General features: G+C 51.9%; 1 protein-coding gene across 3 annotated transcripts in view; it reads left to right on the top strand.

Annotated features, from left to right (window-relative positions):
* The first annotated feature begins 8,904 nt into the window (after positions 1 to 8,904).
* The window catches only part of LOC149339442 (roundabout homolog 2-like), a 168,111-nt gene continuing 161,317 nt past the window's right edge, over positions 8,905 to 15,698 (top strand). For all 3 annotated transcript variants that reach the window (XM_089548239.1, XM_089548237.1, XM_089548238.1), the window contains exon 1: positions 8,905 to 9,351. In XM_089548239.1, the coding sequence (XP_089404365.1) occupies positions 9,213 to 9,351 (139 nt within the window). In that variant the 5' untranslated portion in view covers positions 8,905 to 9,212. The remainder of the gene's footprint in view (positions 9,352 to 15,698) is intronic.

Genomic DNA, 15,698 nt, shown 5'->3' with positions numbered 1-15,698 from the left:
TCCTCCCAAGGGAGACAAAAAAAAAAAGAACAGAAGACAATAAAGGCAGTTTTTCTTCTTGCAAGTCAGATAACTTCGCCCCCGGATTCAGGAAGACGACCGCCGCGGTCTCGCAAAAGAGAAGACAAGAAAGCGTCTCCCAAGACGGCCGGCCATGAATCGTGGCCGTCCGTGGACAATGCCACCACGCTGCGTCCACCGTGACCTGTCAAATCATTGTTGCTGACGGAGCTAAGGAAAACGCGGGAGCGTAAGGTCCTGTCTGGGCGTTTTTCTCGGCTCAAAAGAGCCGGTGACCGGAACTAACTCGATGGGGAGGAAGGAACCGGACGGGTGGCCGTCCAGTCCCGAGATACGGCGGATATGGATGGCCCTCTTTACGGACAGCCATCGACATCGCGTCTGTTCGACAAGAAAGTCGAAAGCATTTTGGGAAACGGGCCCCACTAGCCGCTCTTGTTCGCTTTGTTTTTACATGTGAGAAACCGTAGCGCTGGCTTAAAACCTCTCTCACTCTCTCTCTCGAAGTAAATAGCATGCGGCTGTGCCGCAGGCACATCATCAAGCTGCAAAGACTTTGCTGCAAAGTGCATGCCCGTACCTCTCCCATACCTCTCCAATTAACCGTGCCCTGTGCGAGGGTGGGAGAGGCCTTTGTCCTGCAGTGGACGTAGTCAGGCTGTGGTGATGATGATGATGATGATGATGATGATGATGATGATTTATGGCATGCGCGTAGCTTCCACTTCAACTGATTCCCTGCTTCCACTTGATAAAAAAACCCGATCGCTACCATATGAGTTGCATCCCCACCTAACCCCTTCCCCCTCCCCCCATTAGCATGTTGTATAGAAAGGAAACCGTAGTTCACGTTAAATAAATTTATGGATGCCGCAGGCACCCGCTAGCCAATAATCGAGAAAGTCAGATTGTCGTATCTGCAACACAAATACTGACATAAAGTACTCTGTTTCAGACATGTCTTAAGAGATAAATGGGTCTTCGTTCATTGTATTAACTGTTTTTACATCATACAAGATGACAGCATGGTCTAATACGCATAAAGACCGCCACTAAAGGACTCATGTTGTTCTTCGTTCTCTCTTCCACTATCCAGTGCTGTGAGATATGACAAAGAGAGAAACAGTTATTTCATACAGAAGAATAGAAGCGCTAGAAAGAGAGAGAACGGAAGAACCGGCAATGAATAACGGAAAGGTTTGCCTGCTCATGCTTGGGCCTGAGAGAGTACTTCGCTTGGTAATGATGAAGTATTAAGCGATGAGCACGTACATAAAACACCTACACGCAGCACATAGGCACCCAAGGCAGTTCACAAAACACCGATTTTAGCCTCTCTCACGAAGAAACATCAGAATCACCTTCGTCGAACTCAGTCCGAAGGCAGTGCTTCTGCAAAATCATTGGTGAGACGGCGAGGGAGTCACCGAGCAATATTAGCGCAGTCTCCGGTGTTCTCCTTATAATGTAAGCGGCTTCATAAAGAAACGACGCGTTGAAAGTCTTCACGCATACTGCATTCCGTGAGCACAGGAGTCCCCGCGTGAGCAATTTTAAATGCAATTTGCATGAGCAACATACCGCGGCGTTTGCGACGCAGGCAAACGTCGTCACGCCCGCCATGACCATACGGCCAAGCAGTTACACGGGTGCTTCTAACATCCAGCCTATTTTTATTTTCTTCTTTCCTTTTTTACAAATGGCGTAACGCGTGACGCTTACTCATCACACCCCACAAAGTAACGCGTGCATAACAGCGTTCACAAGCGCATAATTCTTTGCTTCATGGCGGGCGTTGCGTCTGAGCCACGGCGGTCTGAGCTACCCTGTTCCTTTCTGCTTCCATCTTCCTTGCAGCCAGCTCACAAAAGCCAAGAGCCACCCTACAGGGCAATGACTTTTCTTCCCCAGGTGGTCGCCCTCGTTCCCCTTTCAAAACATCCACCAAAGTCAAGCGTCAGCGGGGTGTCTTGCAGCCCTTTCTAGACGCCATAGCATCCTCAAGCACATCCTCGTCGAAGCCACGACGTTATAGCGGGTTGGCGTTACGCCGGTAAGCTGGCCAGGATGGCCTCACTCATCCCCTTCGGCCGCCCCTTTCTGTCTTCCAAAAGATGGGGACCCCCGCCTCTTCGTCTCCCTCAAGCTATGAGAACGGAACGGTTCGCGGCAGCAAGGGTAGGAAACGCGCTGTTTGCAGCCTCCCCGATGTCACCGATGCTCGGCCTCCCTGGTTGAGGGAGGAGATCCGTTTCGCTCGTATTAAGAGCGTCTAGAGAAGAGAGGCGCGATGAAATATCGTCCCCCGCACCAGCAGCCGATCGGAAGCACTTTTCGGGGAAGTGAAGAAGGGGGGCGCCGGTGTGGGGTTCTTCGGAGTGAAGCAGGGTGGAGGGGGGCGCCTTGCTTCCTTCCAAGGCGGGTCGGCGCCCCACTTGGACTGATCCGCCAGCACAGCAGAGGAGCAGGAGCAGGAACAGCAGCAGAGCCCGTGGGGACGGGTGCCCTCGGATGGGTTGCAGCTTCTGCTGCATGCCGCCGCCACAGCCGAGGCCGGGGAGTCGCGGCTGCTGTAAATAATCAGGTTGGCGTCGTAAAGAAATTCGGGAGCCTAGGAAGGCGACGCCAACGGCGCAGCCCGCACACCGCACGGGAAGGAAAAGAAGAGGAGGGTATGAGCCCGTGGCACATGCCGTACGTTGCAGAGGCAGAGGCGACGGCCGCGCCCCACGGGAGAGGAAAGACAGAAGAGAGAAGAGAGGACGTTACTGCAGGATCGACGAGGTCCACCGCGGCGGCGGCGGGGCGCCTCGCGCCTTTGCGTAATGTGCGTCCCTGTCGTTTCGCATCTGCTTTTGTTTGGCGCGCCCCAAGTGTCTCGGCTCGGCGTGACGGGTGTTAGCGTTGTCCGGGATTTACGCCGTGACAAGTCGTTACGACGTCGGAGCCACCACCTGGCTCTCGCTCTCATATGCGGGCTGCTGCGGCGATACGAGTGCGCGCGGCGGTGGGCCGCGCCACCCGCTACGGGCGTCGTAAAGCGGAGAACGGATACAATTCAATGGCTCGGGGCTTCACATATATTACGGCGCGGTGATTAAGTGGTATTTTGTCGGCGTCAAGAATGCGACCCTCATAAGTGGGATGAGGGGTTTAGTGAATCGTTGCTCAGGTTCACTTTCGCAAAGGCGTGGAGTTGAGCAACTTGGAAGAATAAAAAAAAACTGCAAACTCTAGACAGTAAGAGAATTAGAAAGGCAAGGGAGAAATGGGGTGAGAGGGTCGGCTTCCTACACTAAGCAACGGCGGACAGTTGTAGGCCAGCGCAACTTGAAGCTGACACCACCACCAACGGAGTTGCATATTGGAGCAGAAGTCCACGATGATCGAAGCAGGAACCTGCGGCAAAATAGGCATAATTTAATAAAACTTCACCTCACCAAAGCGCAGTAACGCTTTTTTTTTTCTTTCGGCTTCTCTGTCTACACGCGATTCAGCAACTCGGTTGCCCACGTCTTAGTATAGCGGAATTGTGTGCGTTAACAACTCACGGCGCATTAAGTGCTTCGAGGTCAAAGCCCGGAGCACTCGTGAAGGAAAGAAAAGCGGTCATTTCAACGCCGTTTCCTGGAACCCGAAAAACTACGCTTTTAGCTTGCGCAAGGAAAAAAAAAAAAAAACTGGAGGAAATGAAAAGGGGTTCTCCAGCAACAACCAACGTTTCCTCGCTGTGTACAGTCCTGCAGACAACAAACGACGCCAGTGTCTGCGACTCTGTGGACGGACGCCACATCCGAGTGCTTGGAGCGAAAGCGAGGTTGTTTACGGGGACAAAATTATTGCCGGTCTCCGTTTTTCCGCTCCGGAGCCAGCTAGGCACCATTAAACTTTGACCAGGGCGCGGTTGTTGAACGGGTGTTATGATTTATGGCCCGAGTGGGCCGTTTCTCGGAGGCGCACTGCTTTCCGCACCCGGGTATAGGCTGGGCTCGCCCTATAGACGAGATAAAAACCGTTTATGGGTCCTCTGGTTTGCTGCGGCGCCTCGACGACCAGCTCACAAATTGGGCGCTTTGAGAACTGCTGCCAAGAAGAACGAATCCTGTTGTACGCCTGCGTCAGGCTTAGCGGTCTCGCCAAATACGTTACTCCGGGTACAAGCCGAATTCGCAGAGAGCAACGTTTGCCTCTTTTCGTACGTATACATTGGCCGCTGGGCCTGTTAGTTAGCCAACCATGATGTTAAACGATATGATAGCGGTAAAGCGGGTATGGCGACTGTGTAGCGGCGTACGGCCTAACGTATCGTACACACTGGTACGCGCTCACTGCCAATCTTTATTCAGGAAGTAAGCAGCACCCTAAAGTTTGCTTTCCCTTCCCTGCATAACAGCGTGCGCTGAATTAATTTGTTTGAATGTGAATCTCGAATAGTGTTGTCGCATGGAGAATGGCTTTGCCAGACAGGAGACTGCTGCAAAGAACCATAAGTACACGAACGTTCTGCTTCTTTGCAGCCTGACTAAAAGACCTGAAATTTTCTGCTTGCTTGCTCTTCAGGGAATGAAGTTGCGTGTGCAGTTTTCTTGTAGAGTCAGGCCGGAGTGGAGCGAGAACAGGCATATTCATAAACCGCTTGTAAAAAAATATTTCACTGAAGAGTAGAAAAAAAAAAGACGGCATATGCGTGATCGCCTCTCATTTTGGCTGGACTGTACCGTGTACTTTATTCTGTACTGTTTACTCTGTACTATAGTGGGATACAAGTCAAGAGAAAAAAGCGGCTTTTCCCGTCATAGGACCCCATTCCAGCCAATGGCGTCGGCCGATTCTCATGAGCCTGCAAATGGGATAATGCAGAGGGAGCTACCCCCCCCCTTCTTATATCTGCTACTCCCTGCATTTTCACGTTAGCAGGTTCATGAGAATTGGCCGATGCCATTGGCCGGAAGGGGCTCCTTTGACGGGAAAAAGCCGCTTTTTTCTTAACTTGTATCTGACTACAGTGCACTTTTCTTCACCGGAATTAACACTAGGGTAGATAGGGCCACCCACTTTGCACAATGGTGTAGCAATGCATTGTGACCTTCCGTATGTGGAGATGAAGTCGTCATCTGGCCCTGGATGTATGTGGAAAGCCTGAAAGCTTTTCTCTCAGAGCACGAGTTTTCACGGGCTGACTCCACTCGTCCCCACATGCAATATCTAAGCCTTTGGCCTGTAGAGGGTGAAAGTGGCATTCAAGCTGGATATACATGGCTACTAGCCTGCTAAAACAGGCAAGCGCATGGCTTCAAACCAAGAGCGGTGATTTCGGAGGAAAGAAGAAAAGGCGCTTGCCCAGAAAAGACGAAATTTCTTCGAAGAAAAACCCCAGCCATAGCTACAACTCCTAGGAAGAGGAAAGTAAGCTGTTGTCACTCGGAAAGTAACAAAAATAAAACAAGCACGCTCTTTCTCAGGCTCCACTCTCGTGCTCTCTGCGTATAGCATCTTCAACCGAACTACGCGCACAGGCATGCACGACGAGAAAGGAAGGCTGCTCGCCAATAAAGCTAAAAGAAATAAAGGCAGCGTTTCGGGAGCCCAGGGTCGCCTCGGAGCAAATGTGTTTCCGCGCTTCCGCTTTCGGCGTCGGGACAAATTCTAGCACTTGCACGCCTTCGCCTCCTCCTCCTGCCTGCCGCCGCCGCCCGCATCGCCACGGGGCTCGGCAGACCGACCAATTTGCTGGACAGCTGCAGACAGGGGCGTTCCCACACAAGTTTCTGCACAAAGCGAAACCGCAAACTGGGCGACCGTGCTAGCCGTGGGTGGAGGGAGAGAGCGAACGAGGCGACGAGGAGACGCAGGGAGTTCAAGAGCAAAAAACACAAAGAAAAATGGGAACAGAGACGAGGGAATCGAAAGCGATAGGCAGGAGGAGGACGCCGACAGAATGCATTGGACTTTGCAAAGCGGTCACTGCTGCGCCCGGGGACAAGTGAATGGGAACCTAAAAAAAAATTCTTCGAAATTAAAAAGAGAGAGGAGGGAAGTCAGGTCGCTGCACAGAGGTGGCGGAGGGGATAGAGCAAGCACATGAAAAGAAGAAAGGGAAGGAAGGCACAGGGTTCCCCCTCCATGACCGGCACTAAAACATAGCCTCAGTCTCTTTCCTCTGTGAGTTTTTTTTTTCTTTTTTTAGCAGCCGTTTCGTTGACGCGGTGTGCCCACACGGTGTCCCCCCTCCTCCCCTCCCCGGTCGCGAACTGAGAATGGCGGGTGACACTCTGCTACAGACAATAAATACGCCGTCGGGAAGAGGAGGCAGAGAAACATGCTAAAGTCATAAAACGAGGCTGTCGAGCACGCTGCAGTCTTCTTCCGAGGAGGCCTGTTTCCGCAGGGCGAAGAAAGCGATACGGAGCGGGGAAGAGGAAGCGCCGGGGGTGTAGACTACGCGCGCGAAAAGACCGTCCCAACCGCGCCACCATGCATCGCCGGGCGCGCGGAGTGCGGGAGGGGGGGGGGGGGGGGGGGGGGCATCCATGCACCACGACCCATCTGGTTTTTGTCGTTGGAAGCAACGCAAAAAGCGAGCCACCCCAACCCAGCCCACAGATCCTGCGGGATTGGTGTCACCACCAGCGATGGCGTAAACGTATCTGCGATTCAGCAGCAGCCTCACGCCGCTTTTGGGTAGCTGGAGAGAATTGATGACGAGGCGAACGTTGCCCAGTGTGTGGACAAATGCGACAATCGCTAACTCGCTTGGGAGACGGATGTACTGTCACCTGTGACGCTGGGAGCTTAAAGTTTACGCAAATTTCGTTCACGTTGATCGCTGTCCCCACAACGCACTCTGCTAAAGTTCTAAGCATTTAATGCGTGCAGGAAGATCCCCCATACGTGCAGTAGATACAACTTAAGGCAGTAGTTACTCTTTAGCATCGCCCAAGCGCAGCCATATACGGCCAAATGAAGCCGCATGGCTTCCTTCCATACGGATATGCAGCCGTACGACTGGCTCCAGGAAGATGCTTATAAGCAATTACTCGCTTATGTCAACTGCAGCAATCTTAACTGTAGTCCTTTTTTGAAGATGTTTATCTTTGTTGATAAGGCTGGCGGGGGGGGGGGGGGTCTAATGCTGCCAATCATGAAGATCAGGATAGCAATCAGGACGATGCGGTCGACCAGCTAGTGCCGACATATTGCTGAAAGGTATCCAGGGCCCAGGGCCAATGCCCTGTTATTACGGGGCCCTGGTAGTTACCCGAAGACGTTCTCGGCCTTCTACAACACAACTACTAATTGGGGCCCACGTATAATGCCTACCAGTTATAGATACAGCTTGTGTTTCCAAATGAATGCGGCCAATACAGTGTTGAAGTCTTGCGAGTGCAATGGAACCTGCGTTCTCCGCAAGTGGAGGATACGTCTGGGATTGCCAACCGATATTCCTGATGCCGTGAGAAGAAAACGAAACTTCATGCACTTAGAGGTACTTTCTAAGTGCCTTGATAACGCAAATGCACGGAGGCTAAGCCAAAGCCGCACACTCCGTAATGGCGCTTCCAGAATCATAGAGTAGTGTGCTTTCCAAGGCCGGTCCGAATGATGAATTGACTGTTTTAGTTCCGCTCAGCTGTCTCTGCCAGTGACGGATGAGAGGGCAATGAGGCATCTGCGTTATTTCAAGTCCTCTTCCACCCGCAGCGTGCACGCAACTAAATGAAAAAAAAAAGCAAGTAAGTAAATGGGATTTGCGACTTGATTTTTCTTTTCTTATTGTACTCTTTCTAATGAGACACAAGCGTGTTTGAACGTCAAGTATACAATTTATTAACAAGTATATGATCCTCCAGCCTACATACTTCTTTGATACAGAGAAATAGCACTGTAAGTGAATTTATGCATTTACCGGATACTCGATGTAAGACATCAAGATGTGAGATTTTCATCTGTGAAAATTTACTGCCTGCAGCGCTGTTCCTATGTACAGACGTTTTGACGATAACTTATACTCGTGAACTGTTGTATGTGTTTCTTTCTGTGTCCTGTCTAAGTTGTTGCGCAATTCACTTATATACTATGTATTATAAGAACGCCCTGTCCCATGAAAACATTTGCTAACGAATTTTGCTTCTACGCAAACGTCGAGCACAAGCCGAAGAAACACGACAGTACACCCTGTACACAACCTGCCCTCTCTTTCTGGCGTCAAAAGGTGATGTTTCTACGGCGAGGAGATTCATAATGCTTCCGGATGCACCCGGAGGTCATTTCTTTACGCAATGAATTTAACATCGACCTCTCAAGTTCGACAGTCGTTATTCTCCATTTGTACCACTTTTTATTCGTTTTGTTTAAATCATGAAAGGCTCGCAGCTCCCATTCTCTGCAATGTCAGTCGAAGATGATCTCAAACATCGCGGCGAAGTTGATGCCGAAAGTGGCACCGAAACTGGCGACCTCCTAAGCCGAAATCTGGCCGAATTTTACCCAGCATATTTAATCCAACGTCACCAAACAACACACAAAAGTATGTGATCATCTTTCACACACGCAGCCCGCGTCATACAGGGTATTAGACACCGCTATAATATGAAACAGCGAGCAAGTAGTTTAAGCTGCCACTTATCCGAACAACATAGCCAGGTGCGCCTCCAGTCTAACCACTTTTCCAGCACGTGTCGCGCAGCAGAGAAGCCGCTCGCCGTGGATACCCTCTCCTCCTCCTCAGCTTCTTCCAGGGAGTTGATCCGCTCCAGGGCCTCTCACCTCACCGCTCCAAAGGAGCGGCACGAGAAGCCGCACCGCTCGGAGTGGCGCTGGCGTCGCGGCGACCGCGGCGGCGGCGGCAGCAGCGAACGCGCTCTGCTCTGCGCTCGGAGCGCAGCCACGCTCGACGCACAGAGGAGGCGCCTGCTTGGACGGGTCCGGGCCGACTCGCACTCTCCTCCGCGTCGTGCGCTGGGCGAAGGAAGAAGTTTCGCGGTGCGCGCTGGCTCCCCGTGGTGGTCGCGGCCGAGGCGACTGGTTCCCAAAGACGCCGACGGCCCGGCCGAAGAGAACGCGACCGGCACGCGACGACTGCCGCCGGACGACGGCGCGCTACAAGAGCGGCAACGCGCCGCCGTGCGCGCCCGTGGGACGTCTTGCGCTGGTGTCGGCGAGCGTAGCATGATCGCCGCCTGTTCCGAGCCATGGCACCACGTCCTGGTCAGCGCGATTGCCGCCTGCAGCGGCGGCGGCTCCTCCTCTGGATAACGGCCTCTCGGATTATTGCCCTTTCCCTCGTCACCTTCATCATCGTCTCCTGCACCGCGGATGCCGCCGATGCACGTAAGTTGTTGGCTGTGCTGCCTGTGCTGCACCTTGCTCGATTGAGTGTGTTGACAGCTCGGAAGTTGGTTCGGAGGGCCAAGACGCGCCGGAGTGGTGAACGTCCGTTCGCGCTTGCGCGAATGGGAAGAAACTTTGTGCAATAGTCGTCGGCAGCGGATATCCGTCTTCACCGAGATCGCAAGATGTTTATGCGGTTGACGTCGAAGCCCAGTGCTTCTTTTCGCTCAGTTTCTTCTCAGCGCGGAGCCACTGATGAAGCGGGGTGGTTGGCGCGCGCAGAAGCTGCGCGATGAGAAACGGCGTAGACTTACTAGCCGTCTGTTCGGTTTATTGCTTGTTTACGATGCGTCAGAATTTCCCGCAGTTCTCATCAGCTATACTATTCGAGAGCTGGGCGTTCCCATTCTGATGGAAGCTACGAAACGGTGGAATGGGTCCCATCTGAGATGGTTCCCTTGGCCGTGCGCAAACCCCTGCGGAATTCTGCAAGGTTGTGCTATTGGACTTTCGGAAATACTAGAATTAGGAAATATTTGGGTGCGATTCCCCTTTTTCTACCGCACTTTTTTTTTTTTTTTTTGCAATCGCCGAGAATAGCGACTAGTATAGGGCGTTGCACCAATGTAAGTCTCTCCTTGACGGTTCAGTCTCGTAAGCGCGATGTACTGATATTCGCGGAGAGGGTTCGTAGATTTTCCTCTTCCATATTTATGCCAATTTCGTTGTTAAATTTTGTGTGGCAGCATGGATGATTTTGATACTGGCTCTGCAGGCCCACAGCGCAGATAAAAACAACTCGCGATGATCTAAGTATTGAGCGAACGTTCAAATGCAACGCTCGCCGCGGATGGATTAACGGTCAAAGAAAACTGCCCGTGCTCTCCTGGTTGTATCCCCGAGAAAATTTGGTTATGACACCAAAAGTTTCGGCACTGAAATGTTCTGCGTTCTGTTTTTTCCTGGAATCAAGTTTGCGGGCGTTTTATCGTGCAGGTTGGCGTGAAAATAGCTGTAAATTAAAGGGAAGCGGGGTAAAGCGAACGCAAGGCTGCATCTGTGTCGGTTTCTTTCTATTATTTTTTTTTAAGGAGGCGACCAAGAAATTCATTGCGCGAGTAAGACCCCCCCCCCCCCCCCCCCCCCTTCCTAGTGTTAACCATCAATCCGTCCCTGGTGAGAAATTTATTGTAAAATAAAATCTGCTTGCCAGCAGAAGTGCCAACGCAGATCTGCAAAGTTAACAAAACAAAACAAAGCGAGCGAAGCGTTCAACTTTCGGAAACAAAGGCATGTCCGTGTATGACAGAAGTATACAAATCAGACGCGTTTAATTTTGCGCCATTTTATGCATACAACTGGATGCGTGGTCTGTAAAGCACGCGTATTCTTTTTTTTTTTTTTTATAATCCTTAGCCCATGGCCTGACCAGCGATTTGAGAGTTACGGTCAAAGCAATGATTGGAGTCAGCCGTGCCACTTTGATACATGCCAGTCGTGCCAGCTGCCTCTGTGTAAATTGGTTGAAACTGAGGGAAAACGTTGCAGCTGTTGTCGCTTTTATACCGCAACAAAGTGCAAGATGTTCTCTGCACGACGAGACCCCACAGAAATAGGGATATGAAATATCAGTGCACGTGCAGCACCTAAAAATAACTTATATAGATCTTTATTTTATTTAATTTATATTGTTACATTAGGCGGTGCATGCATAAGGAAGGAAGAAGAAGCTCATGAGTTTGTGAAGAAGACGACGGTCGAGCAGTGTCGGCTGGTGCCCGCAGTAAACGCCTGTGGTTTGAAGCCCTGTTTTCCGTGTCCGCTCTCTGCAATCCCAAGCGGAACTACCCCGTAACAATATATTAAATAAATAAATAGATCCGTTCCATGACGTAAAAGTGCATGTATAACTACCGGTATACAGATCTGGTAAGGTTGAAATAACAGGAGATGAAGAGAAGGCGATAAGAGTCCCTCGGAGATAGAATTGAGCGCGCGAAGCCAAACCGCGGTGGCCTCCGGTCTTCCGCGACCCAACGACATCGAGGTGACGATGAGTCTCGCGAACGGGATCTGTCCACTTGAGGCCGTTGTAGGGCCGAGATGCGGCGCGCGCAAATCGGCCGTGATTGGCGTCTACATGCGTGGCAGGCTGATGGAATATCAGCGTGCAAACACGGCCGGTCTCGGAGCCTGGCGGATCGCGTCTTGGCGCCTTTTCGCTTCTGCTAAGCTCCGCTTTTCTACAACACGGTTCTCAAGCAGCTCGCAAAATAAATAGCGGCACGTGTTCGTATTTATTTATTTATTTAGAAATACAGCAGGCCCTGCTCGGGCCCATGCAGGAGTGGATACAAGGTAGGAAAAAAATGGCGGTAGCGGAGTGAACAAGGAAAACAAGTATAGGCGCAAATAAACACAAAAATAACAATTCATCCACACGGTGGCAATGATGTTAGATCAAGGCGATCAACACGTTCTGAGAAAGATTCGACTGTGTCGCAGTTCACAACAGTGGATGGCAGTTTATTCCAGTAACAGATAGCTGATGGGAACAAAGAGTACTTGTAAACATTAATTGGTCTTATGGGTTGGCGAAGTGCTTCGCATGTATCTTTCTTTGTCTCAATAATTACAATACTTGTGCGCCGTACAGGTCCTCTGAAGGGTTTTTTCGTGCAGAAAGGCCGCGTTTATCGCATAAGTGTTTTGAAGCCGACTGCTATTTAAAGTACACAAAAAATCAACTGTTGTCACAGCTTTTCTCTGCTTGTGACCGCCCTGTACGCGATGATTAATGGGGCGGCTTCGACGGACAGCCAGTACTATTCGCGAATGCAGAGCAAACGGGGCTAGCACAGAGCTAATACGTTTTTATTGGAGTATGCGTCTGCCAACGCGTGAATGACTGCTACCTCGCAGAATTTTGTTGCTCCTTCGGTGGCGCTGTAGAAAGACGTTGTTGCGAGCGATCGCCAAGAGGCAGCAGCACCACCCTCACGCAACAAGCAGTTCGCGTCGGTCAGTCGTCGCTCCATTCTAGTTGTAACAGTTGCCAGTAACCAAAAGACGCGACGGTCGAACGGCTCTCCGAAGCAAAGATGGGTAGTACCACGGGAAAGAACAGCGCGAGGACAGCACATAACAGGAAGGCAAAACGCAGAGCTGTGCAGTCCTGTATCGGCCCTGCGCTGAAAATATGAACCAACCATCCCTCGTCACAATTCTGCGATAGCGCCAACGTACAGTCGGGGACAAAAGTCTCCGGACCACGTGTTCCTGAAACGAAGCTTATGGCTCTACTATCAGACACCGGCTGGAGACCGCACTTGTGGAGATGAAAGAACAAAAAATTAACTTTTACCTCCACATGTGTGGTCTCCAGCCGCCGACTAATAGCAGAGCAATCGGCTTCGTTAAAGGAACACGTGGTCCGGAGACTTTTGTCCCCGACTGTACGCCACATTCGCGGCCCAAGTGCCAGGCCTTTGTGTGCGTGTTTTCTCAAGGTAGCGTAGTGTGAGTGGAGGTAGAGAACGGTCGTGAAGCCGTTCATTCAGAAAAAAGAAAGAAATCGCCGCACGATTTTCCGCGGACGCACGCGAGCTCGGCGACGCCTCCCTCGCACAATCGCTGCGGCGGCGGCGGCGGCCGCGTCGTTCCGCAAACAGCGGCGGAGCGTTGACTCGTGCGAGGAGGCGACGGAGGCCCGCCTGACCTCCGGCGGCGGCGACGACGACGATCGGGGACGTCTTCCTTTTGTGCCTCGCCCCAGCGCCGCCAAAGCGTGGCTCGCCGCCGCCCTAGCGGGTCTCCGACGTCGCTGCCGAACGGGTGTTTACCTCCGAGCGCGCTGCGGCCGCCGGGAGCATCGATGTCGCCCGCAGCTTGGAAAAGCGCGCAGCTGTCGAAGGGTGAATCACAAAGCGGGGCGACACGGGCCGCCACCGCCACCCCGGTTCCAGTACCCCCGACTCGGGCCGCTGACTTTCCCTCGGCCGTCGCATACGCGGCGTGCGGACCCCGCCAAGGGGTGGGAAAGGCCGCGACAATGGTCCACTCCGTACTCTCCACACCATTGTGTCTCGCGCGAGGAGGCGGGTCAGGCTATAATGTTCGTTTGCGTGTGTGCGTTTGTGTTTGTCCTGCATGTGACCCTGTTGCTGTGTACTGCCGCCGTTGTCGAATCCATTTTGGTGCTAGAGAGAGAGAGAGGACGGGGCCGAGGTTTCCCGCGTCTCGGCCGCTTAGCTCAACAGATCCCTTGATTCGCTTCTGCGACGCGGTTTTCGCTGGATTTGTCCAAATCTCTCTAGCTCGCCCCGCATTACTGGTACGGTGTCCCCGGTACGGCAGGTTCGAACGCTGAGCTCCGCGGACGCGTCAGGTTTTGGGGGTCGGTTCTTTAAAAGCGGATCTAAATGCAACCCGTAATCGAACGAAACGCATTTTGTTCTTGGAGAGTCGCGCAGAGAGAATTTGGCTAATGGTGGGCTTGAGTAACGACCTGGTTCTGCGACTTTTCCGGAAGAGAACACGACCTGTCAGGAATGCCGATGTGGTACATGTTTAGGAACCAGAAAAAAAGAAGAAAAACAAGGACCAGACGTGCAGTTGAGCGATGATTTGTGCATATCATTTATCAATTCAGTTCACGCACAGTGAGTAGCGACAGAACACGAGTAAACGAGAGTACGCCGAGTTAATCGCCATGGGTTCGTTTTTCAATTCCCGAAGTTTCTCGGAACGGCCGCTCCCTAACGGAAAGACAATGCCTCCCACTCCGCCATATTCTCCCCAGGAAACGACCTGTTTCAATTCTCTTCCAAATGCAGCTTGATAAATACGCTGTGCCTTCCGACAAAAGCCTAGCTTCCTGCAAGAATGCAGAATATCCGAACTTCCGTCTCTTTTCGGCGCCGTAACTTATGGGCCTTGTCAGAAGCACTCTCCGAACCGGTCATTATACTCGCAGTCTGAGAACGCAGACGAAATCGTAAGCTCAAGAATGCGCGCTTGCAAAATAGGGCGGGCAACAGACGAGCGGGATAAGTACTTCGGAGACGGGGGATGTTGGTTCGCTAGGCTGTGTATAACGTCGACATTAATTTTTGGACGAAGCTACCAAAGTACGGGCAGGGTGCATCGTTTTCTCTTTGCGTGTCCTCTCTCGCTCTCTCTCTCTCTTTCATTCTCTCTCTCACACACACGCACACCTCTCTTTCACTGGCCGATTCGTTTTTCCTTCCTTTCCTGGTCACGTTGTTTCCTCGCGAACGGAGGAGCGTTGGCCTGAATGCAAACGTCGGCAGTGACTGATTAGGGAAGCCACAATGGAATTGGCGGGCATTCGCCCGCTTGACTTTGTGAAGCGCTGTTGTGACCGGTCCACGCGAGCCGCACGCTGGCTCCTGTCGGGAAACACCTGTTATACACACACCGCGCGCGACTGCGAGCTGCTACTAGCCGAGCCGCTCAAAACAACGCCGTCGGCGAGCGCACAAAGCCCTGACCCGTCCGGCGCGAGCTGACTGACTGGCCCCCACAGCCCACCTCAATGCTGCGGCTGAGCGTGTATGCATTCAACCGGCCCTTGTCTCCTCCTCCGTGCTTGCAGTGTATATACGGCCGACGAAGTTGTGGCGGCAGACGCGCGAAGGAGCTGCGCAACGGCTTTTGTTTGAAAAGCACACATTGCCCGGACCACTTGTCCTGTGGAGGAGGACCGGGCCCAGTGTACAGAGCTGCGTGACCCGTAACAATGCTGCTGTCCCTTCCCGGTAACCAATCGAGAAGCTTGACAGTCCGAGCGACGAGTGACAGTTTATTTGCTTTTTTGATTCTTCGAAAAACAGACATTGGGCACCGAACGTTTACTATAACACCCCCTCCCCCCTCCGGCGCCCGCCTCCTTCAGTTTGTTTTTTTTCTTTGGCCCAGTTTTTTTTTCGAACAATTTTTCGACCACTTGATGCTTCTGGTGGGGTGTGCGCGTACGCTTGTGGTGTGTCACCCCTACTCAAACGTTCCGTACGGGTCGCTCGTATGGAATTAAGGGAATATAGAGTCCATATGATGAGGAAATATATGTGGACATCCATACGATTTTTGCATAGTCTATAAACTTTCCGTAAAATTTCCATTCATCTTCCATAAAGTGTGCATGATGTCATATGTATTCCGTAAGAAACCACACGCGCATTCATTTGCGTCCATACCGACTCGATACACTCCATACTGATTCCATATAAGCCATATGTATACATATGGAATTATGGGACCCGCCTTGTGAAAACTTTCAGTAGGCACTCGTTAGGAGATCTGCTTTTCTCCTTTTTTTTTTTTTT

Source organism: Amblyomma mixtum, chromosome 6 (genome assembly GCF_055824585.1).
Source record: "Amblyomma mixtum isolate Tamu chromosome 6, ASM5582458v1, whole genome shotgun sequence".
Classification (NCBI taxonomy): Eukaryota; Metazoa; Arthropoda; class Arachnida; order Ixodida; family Ixodidae; genus Amblyomma; species Amblyomma mixtum.
Note: the sequence above shows the minus strand (reverse complement) of the source record. Positions and strands in the feature narration are given on the sequence as shown.